Source organism: Poecilia reticulata, linkage group LG6 (assembly GCF_000633615.1).
Source record: "Poecilia reticulata strain Guanapo linkage group LG6, Guppy_female_1.0+MT, whole genome shotgun sequence".
NCBI classification, from domain to species: Eukaryota; Metazoa; Chordata; class Actinopteri; order Cyprinodontiformes; family Poeciliidae; genus Poecilia; species Poecilia reticulata.
Genome location: NC_024336.1, coordinates 29,272,041 through 29,281,278, shown reverse-complemented (window position 1 = coordinate 29,281,278; position 9,238 = coordinate 29,272,041). Strand labels below are relative to the sequence as shown.

The 9,238-nt window shown below is 40.0% G+C and overlaps 1 protein-coding gene across 1 annotated transcript in view; it reads right to left on the bottom strand.

The window, feature by feature from the left end:
• The window catches only part of LOC103466733 (transmembrane protein 189), a 38,005-nt gene that overhangs the window by 17,963 nt on the left and 10,804 nt on the right, over positions 1–9,238 (bottom strand). The window contains exons 2-3 of the mRNA XM_008412535.2: positions 2,406–2,525; positions 2,231–2,322 (exon numbers count right to left, since the gene is read on the bottom strand). Of these exons, the coding sequence (XP_008410757.1) occupies positions 2,231–2,322; positions 2,406–2,525 (212 nt within the window). The remainder of the gene's footprint in view (positions 1–2,230; positions 2,323–2,405; positions 2,526–9,238) is intronic.

Genomic DNA, 9,238 nt, shown 5'->3' with positions numbered 1-9,238 from the left:
AAGAGGGAAAATGAGGAAAGAAAACAAGGAGGGAAGAAAACAAGGAGGGAAGGAGGGAAAACAAGGAAGGAAAGAGGGGAAACAAGGAGGGAAGGAGGGAAAACAAGGAGGGAAGGAGGGAAAACAAGGAGGGAAGGGAAAAATGGAAGTTGGAGACAAAGGTGCAAAGTAAAGAAAGAAACAAGGGAGATAAAATGAAAGGATGAAAAAGGACAAAAGAAAGAAAAAGAACAAACAAAAGGATGAAAAAAGAAAAGACTGCACGTTAGAAAGGATAAAAGGAAGACAGAAGAAAGAAAATGTAAAAGGACAAAAGAAAGAACGCAAAAGGAGGAATGAATAAAAAAGGAATGAAGAACAAATGAATGAAATAAAAGGTTAAAGGGAGAGCTAAACAAAAGAAATAGAGGACAAAACAAAAATGAAGAAAGAAATAAAGAACAGAAGAAAGAGCAAAAAAGAAAGGAAGAAAGAACAGAAGAGAAAAATTAAGACAAATGAAAGCAAAAAAGAAATGAAAGGACAAAATCAAAAGTAAAGAAAGAACGAAAAAGAAAAAGGGAACAACTAAGGAAGGAATAAATGATGGAGAAAAATAAGGAAAAATAAGAAGAAAGAATGAAGGATGGATAAAACAGAAGGAGGTAAAATACGAGGATACAGGAGGAAGGAAGGTAGGACAGAAAAAAGGAAAGAAAGGAAGGTCAGAAAAGAAGGAACAATAAGAAAGGAAGGAAGCAAGGAAGGAACTGAGGAAGGGATGAATTTTGAATCAGGATCGTCTGAAAACGGAGGATTTGTTTAAAATCTAAAAGCAGAAAAATCTGAAATCCTGCAGACAGACGAGTGACAAACAATAAAATCCTTAATTTTGACCTAAACTCAGAAAATAAATCCTGCTCATCTCCAACATCGAGCTTTCAACACGACGCTTTGCATGTTTCATACATTTTAATCAAATTCTGACTAATATAAACTCATTACTAATCATGCATTGATAATATATGTGAACAACACAAACGGCAGCCGCTCTAATTGGCGCACACAGGCTGTAAAAATGCACATCAGCTTTAACATTTCAACAAATTATTTCACTATGAATAAAACATCAATGCAACACACAAACCGTGAAAATCTGATGGTATTAATCAAAACAAACGACCTGCTTGCTGCACCTGATCACCGATTTTAAGTGGATGAACTTTAATCTAATTGGCTTTGTTGGAAAATGTGTGTTTTAAAGGGCGAAGTAGGTGCAGCCATCTTTAACCAACAGCAGATTATGACGACCAATAAGCAATAAATCAATTAATTAAAATGAGAGCGATAATTTGGACAACGATCGTCTTTGATATTGTTGAGAAGCCGCCATTTTGAAGTGCGATGTAGTTGGTTTACACTTCCTGCCTCTTTTGCCTGTTTTCCCTGTCAGAGCTCAATTATTGATACTTTTTTAAATGCAATTTTGGCTACAGAGATTTTATAATCCATTTTATGAAGTCTCTGTATTTTAGTAATAATAATAATAATAAAAGATTTTAATAATTTTATTTCCTTTAGATATTAAAAAGGTTTTCCGGTGTAAAATATTCTTTAGAAATGAAAGTTTTTTGATGTTTGAGTGGGTAGAATGATAATAAAAATGATAATTATTATTATATTAGTTGAAAATGGTCTCAAAATAACAGTATTTTCATGCATAGCAATGATTTCTGGGACAATTTGTTGTCCAGCAAAATTGAAGGCCTTTGTTTCAGAGTAAAGCAGAAAATTCCCACGTTGAATAAAATAATGTAAACAAAGAATAATAACCGAAACTGAAGAGGTTCAGGCCTGAAGAACTGAAAGCTTAGAGACAAACTTTTACTTTTTTATGGGGAAAAACTACTAAAAACAAAGCAAGTAATCATTTTTCTATCATTTTGTTTAAATTAAAGAGGTGCAAACCTATAAAAATGTAGTTTTCAAGTAAAACAGATCAAGATTTTCAGAGAATCATAAACAAAAATGATTTCTGCAGGAGAAGAATTACAACAATGCTCTAAACACCACCTTTCTCTCTTGATTATTATTTAAAATCATTTATTTTACTTTTCTTAATGGTCAGGAGATCGACCTGCCAGTAATTTACATTTTGGGAAATTAAAACTCAATGTAAAGAAGCTTCTTTACATGGTTTCTGTTTATTAAAGAGAATCAAGTATTTTAAAGTTCAGTTTTTTCTGCTCACCTTCCCGACAACAGGAATATCCACGGATCCCCAGGTGTCGGCTCCCCAATGGACAATCCCCGAGGCAAAATCCGCCGTCACTATTCCCAAAACTGGAGTAGAGGAAAAAGTATGTCATGTAATAAAAAATATGAATAAAAAGGACAAAAAGAAAAGTCTCTGGTTGTTCTCTTACCAATGCCGAGGATGATCTTGTATATGTGAACGGTGGAGAAGTGCAGGAGGAGGAAGAAGAAGTTGATGACGAAGAGGAAGAGGCACAGAATCACACAAACCCACTCCTGAAATCTTTTACCTGCAAAGGAAACGGGAATTTATCTCTCCAAGCACGAGAAAAACAGGTCAGAATGAGGAAAAAAGTAGTGAAAAGGATGAGAAGGCAGAGTTTCTGCAGGTTTCACCAACTCCGATTCATTTAAGACCCACAGTAACGAACAAACATCGTCCAGCCGACTGGCCATAAATGTGAACTTACCCATTAAATTAGAAGCCAAAAAGCTAGCAAGTTGTGTTAGCAGATAGTTAGCGTTCTGCGGCCATCTTGAGTCGCCGAACCCAGAGATTAAATAGACATGTCTAGTCAAAAGTTATTGAATTTAAGACATTTAAGGCCGTACTTTAGATGCACCAATTTAGGACATTTTATGACTATTATGAATAAAATTTAAGATCTATGTCTCCACAGCAATGTACAGATGTTGTCCAGGCAACTGGGGATAAATTTGAACTCACCCATGACGTGACAGATGCTAAAAAGCTACTTAGCTAGCTATGCTAGCAGCTGCTTAGTGGGATCAATGAAGTTGTTTCTTTTTAAGTCACAGAACCCAGTGAAGCTCTCCGAGTGCAACTCCAACTTTTGATTGACAGAAAAGAAAATAACCTGCTTTTTCACATGAACTTAAGACATTTAAAGATTAATTTAGAAACATGAATTTAAGACTTTTAAAGACTTTAAAGATGCAGGGACACCCTGGCTGAACAGGGTGAGGTCCCTGCTCCCATCAGGAGAACAAGCTGCTCCTTGCTGGAGGTTAAAGGATCACTCAGCAGCGATCAGCCCGAGTGTGTGTGTGCGCCGGTGTTAATATGTAATCATTCAGAGGAAGACAAATGTACTCGAGGCAGCGGGGTCACGACCTCTGCGGTACGAAACACTGGCGCTCAGGCCACACAGAGTCCGCTTCAGGTGGGAGGCCGGTCTCTGCGGGAACGATCCGAACTCAGAGGTCAGCATCTCGGGGAGCGGCGGTCGAACTGAAACTAACTCCAAACTCCGGATTCAGCAGGAAAACCGGCGAGCGATGGGAGGGTCAGAGAGAGAACCCTCCTGCTGCACGCCGCAGAACATCAGAGCTGCTGAATTATTGAGATTTCACTCTGCTGCTCGTCTCATTTTCCTGGAAACTTCTGGACTGACTGGACTGAAACTTTACTTTCTCAGTTTCATTGTTTGTGTTGTTGTTTCGGTGTTTCCAGAAGCTGGACATTCAACATTTCACCGACTTACAAGAATAAACCCTCAACAAACAGCAACTACCTTCATTCGCTTTTCTTTGTCTTCAACAATCTAAAGTGTCTGAAACTTTAATGTGTTCAGATCCTAACGTATCTCACAGCATTAGCAGCCTATAAGAAATTCATGACTTTTTTTTCCTAATAAAGCACTCGGGCCTGCAAAGGTTTGTGTCTGCAGACCTGAGCAACTATGAATATGAAGCTGCGACTCAGGAGGTCAGAGGAGGTTTGGAATATGTGATTATGGATATTTTACAACTCATCAAAGTTGACCTTTCACCCGAGACAGACAGACGTGGATGGAAGTTAAGCTCCTCTCAGGTTTAGGTTCGCCTGTTTCAATCTGTCACCAAGTTCGTTTAGTTGTTGCACCTTTTATTTTGTCCTCAGTTTTTCACATTTTCAGCTGAAAGTTGGGAAATGTTTTACATCTGTGAGTCATTTTGGTGAAACTTGCTGCCGCACGGAAACTTCAGACAAAATTTCTTTTAAAACAAATGTTAAGTTGCGATCAGTTCTGGGTGAGAAATCAGCTGTATTGATTAATTAAATGTTCTGTTTGTGAAGATTACATTTTTGTGAAATTGTTGTTTTTCTCATTTTTTCCTTGGGTTTGCATAATTCAGAGTAGCGCCAGCAAACCCAGGATCTACCGTCTTTCCAGTTTAGTTCACTGTAATCCAAATCCGTTTGCCCAGAAAGTCCGGTTCATTTGGTGAGGTGTGAATGTGAAACCAAACTCCGATGTGAACCAACAAAGTGAACTCTGGTCCACTGACAAAACTCTGCTTTGGTTTGAATGCATATGAAAGCCAAGCAGACTGGCGACCGCTCCAGAAACAGGAAGTGGACCATTTTGGTTCCAATCGAACCGAGTCCACTGGACTTTTCAGTTCGTATTAAGCTGGACTTTGAATTCACATCGAATCAAAGTCCGATGTGAAAATATTTCACTGAAGAGATTCAGGCCTGAAGAACTAAAAACTTAGAGACAAACTTTTACTTTTTTATGGGAAAAAAAACTACTAAAAACAAAACAAGTAATCATTTTTCTATCATTTTGTTTAAATTAAAGAGGTGCAAACCTATAAAAATGTAGTTTTCAAATAAAACAGATCAAGATTTTCAGAGAATCATAAACAAAATGATTTCTGCAGGAGATGAATTACAACAATGGTCTAAACGCCACCTTTCTCTCTTGATTATTATTTAAAATAATTTATTTTACTTTTCTTAATGGTCATGAGATCGACCTGCCAGTAATTTACATTTTGGGAAATGGAGTCAGTAGAGCCAGCAGCTGCATTTCCAAAACTTGGAAAATATTTCCAAGTTTTGGAAAATATTTACTGTAATTTTCAATCTTTATTAAAGAAAAAAAAATGATTATCAGAAATCAGATTTGGTGTGAAAAAAGAAACAGATTTTATTTTTATGCCACATCGCTGAGCCCCAACTGAGACTCTTTAGAGTCTGAATAAACTTCTTGGTGTTGTTCTCCGTTTCAGGTTTATTCATTAAAACAAGGAACTTATTTCACAGCAGTGAACGTTTTATTGTTCAGGTTAACATCCGGGTCAATCATCTCAATGTCCCTTAACGTTCACTACGCAAGTTTCTACTAACGAAGAAAATTAAAATGGAGAAAAACAGCAATACGTTTCTTTAATAATGTTCCATTAGTAGAATATTTTACTTGCAGCAAGAAGGTTCTGGGTTCGATTCCCGGCCCCGGTCTTTCTGCATGGAGTTTGCATGTTCTCCCTGTGCATGGTGGGTTTTCTCCGGGTACTCCGGTTTCCTCCCACAGTCCAAAAACGTGACTGTCAGGTTAACTGGTCTGTCTAAATTGCCCCTAGGTGTGAGTGGGTGTCCTGTGTGTCTCTGTGTTGCCGTGCGACAGACTAGTGACCTGTCCAGGGTGACCCCACCTCTCGCCCGGTACACTAGCTGGAGAGGCACCAGCACCTCCTGACCCCACTGAGGGACAAGGGTGTAAAGAAGATGGATGGATGGATAAGAGTTATTCAAATTACTAGAAACTAGTGCTTATTTTAATTGACAATAGTAACTCAATGCAAGCTCTTGAATTTTGCTTAAAAATTACTTGTAAGTTAGTTTTGTGTAATTTAAAGTACACCAAGATATTTGCACTAAAACTAGGTAAAAAAATATTTGTCTAGCGAGTTAAATGAATCACTAAAATAAAATAATATTTTAAATTATTAACTTACATCTGCAATAATTGTAATAAAAGCAGTAATGAGCTGCAGACATTTTTAATAAATAAAGTTGTAAGTCTCCGGTGCTCCCACTCGGTAAATCTGGGCCACTGTGTGTGTCTGGACTTCAGGAAAACACATGTAGCTTTGTTGTTTTTAGTTTTGTGTGACATCTTTTCCTCCCCAATCCGCCTGAAGGGGTCACTGCAGGAAAATTCACTCCCGCCTCCTCCAAGTATGACTGCCTCTGCGCACAGATCGACCGCCAACACACACACACACACACACACACACACACACACACACACACACACACACAGGCGCTCCATCTCTGTCACACACTCACACACCCATGGTGCGGGGCACGGGAGCAGCGGGGCGGCTGTCAGGTGATGTGCGTCAGTCCTTGGATCCTCCGGCTCCCTGGTGAGGAGCAGGAAACTAGGACAGGCCTCCACAGAGCGCACACACTCACGCACAAACACACGCATAAGCCCGCGTCCCTCAGGCCATGGCATTGCTGGATATCACACACAGAGGCGGTGACAGACAAAAAAAAAAAAAAAAAGCATCTCTATGCGTAAAGGCGCACGGACAAAAAAACAAGCCGTTCGTTCTTTCTTTTGGCACGCCAACACCCAAACACTTAAACATGCTGGCACGAACAACCGGCACCGGAGCAACCCGCTCATTAATATCGCTCTGACAACAACCGGTTCCCTGGCAACCTGTCCGCCATCGCTCACCCAGCAGCAACCCCCGCCTGCGAGCATGCACATGGGTGTGCGCGGGGACTTAACCTGGGCGGAGCCGGGGGAGGCGGACGAGGGGTGCTAATAGGCTGAAATTAATCAACGCCGGCTGATTCTCCGTCAGGGGAACGAGCGGCGGACAGCAGGAAGGAAGGCAACACGTCCTGAATACTAATGACGGAATAAGGAGGGAGAGGATCCCGTCACCGCTCCCTGTGTACTCTGAGTGAAACATGATGGCATACACAAATATGATGCGGTAAGGTGAGACCATGCGGAATATGACGCGAGTAAAACCGGATGCGAGATTAACCGATTCCCCGGCTGCCTTTCCGTGAACTTTGAAAGTGGCAGCCATCTTGGGAGGAAGTTGCTATGACAACAATAAACACGCGACAAGTTTAGAACTAGCTCGTGCCTCGTTCCCAACTTATAAACAATATACATTACAACTATTACTCTATTACAGTTTTTGAATACTCTACCCACCTCTGTGTAATACTAAGATACATATGAGTGATTTTTACTGTAGTACTTATTGCCGAGCTAGCAAAATTAGCTTAGCTAAGATAGCTTTCATCTGCCAGCAACAACGGACGTGTGCGTTTCTTTTACCACACGTACTTACTCTGACTGTCACCAGAACCTTGTTATTCACACGTATAGTTCGTCCGTCCATGGAGTATAGACCAGTGGTCCCCAGGCTACGCCCCACATTTGGTCCGGCCCCCTGAACAATACCAGAGAGCATTCAGATTTTTTTTCATATATTGTGTGTCCTGTGAACTGTGGGTGTTTTGTTTTTCATGGTGCATTGCTGCCATCTGTTGGACTTCAACCACTAGGGAACTAGTATTTAATCAGTACGGTTGTTTGCTAGCGGTAGAGCAGATGTGTTTGTTATGAACGCCGCATTCCAGGTTGAGTTCTTCGAAGCCTATAAGTAGCAGCTTATACTTCAAAACAAGCCGTTATGTTACTTTCCCTCAATGGAATATATACCAGTCAGTCCCAGTGACTGTTTCACTAACGGTTTTTGCCCATGTGCTTTCTAGGTAAAAATCAATCTAGAAATGGCAGCGCAGGTGATAAACGTCCAACACTTTTTCTGTTACAAACTGACTCCGGCCCCCACCAGAGAAGGGAAAAGTTACGTGGCCCTCACAGGAAGAAGTTTGGGGACCCCTGGTTTAGACGGAGCTCCTCCATGGTGTACGCACTCTTCTACGGAGTTAATTACATCATAGTAGGAGATGGGGGGCAGCTTGTCCACATCCTCTGACACATTTTCCTTCTCTGTCTCATCCCGACAGCAGCGATTTTGTTAATGTATCTTTCTCATTGGTCCACTTTTTGTTGGTCTTGAAACCATGGATCTTCTATGCATTGCGCATGCGCTTGCCTAGCAATATGGTGCGGATCACTTCCGGTTCAGACTTGTGATAAATATGCATTAACCATAGAATTGCACAAATTGGAATTAGCAAAATAAATTTGCTTAATGAAAGCATACCAATTTAAGAAAAAAAAAAAACCTTACTTTTTACACCTGGGTGAGGTGGTTTTTCCCTTTATTGAAATAAATGTAAACTGCAATGGAAATACTTTTTTCACATCATGAATGATCAAACAACCAGATGTTGCCACTGGAGCAAACCACAAAGATGACAGGAAGTAGTAGGGGTTGCTGGCGTAACATGTTTTCTAATGACTTATTGTCTGAACAAACTTATTCATGTGTGATTTTAATTGTTTTCTATTTAACGGAAACACAGCAATTGCAAAATTGTGTTTTTCCAACATCAGTGGAACATTAACATGGATTTGCATACTTTTAAGACCCCAATAAATCTGCAGTCAGGCAAAATTTTAACCTGGCGTTGAGATGTAGATGCTAAAAAAAGCACTGAGATGGTTTGAAGTAAAATACTGCAAAATTAAACTAATTTTACAGAAAAATGTCCAAATCTGCACATGAACATGAAGCTAGAACCATAAATAATCAATGTAGATAATTTATCTGCAATGAAAAAAAAATGCTCTGAAGATTAGTTACACAAAAACGTTTTTTTTTTGTGGTCTGCAGTGTGGTAAACATTTCAAACAGGGATTGATTTGCTTTCATTTGTTTGGTTGTGCAGCAGTTAGAAGGTCAAACACCGCGACCCGAACACTGGGCCCTGAAACTAAAACTAATTAACACCTTTTCAACTTACTGGCTCGGTAATGAGGCCACAACCTATCGAGTAATTTGCTGTTTTGACTGAATCAATCAAATTATTTCCATTGTCAGTAAACCACAGAGACCCAACGACCAGAATGAGCTCAGCCCGGGAAACCAGACATGAACAGGCGTCAATAACTCCAGGATCGATTAGTTCTGTGGAAACTTCACTAATATTTCATTAGAGAACAAACATGACGATATGGAAGAACGTTTAAGAAATCTACCATAGTATGCAAAGTTTCCGACGTCTCACAGTCTCACTCTTCCGCCACGTTCTCTCACTCCTCAG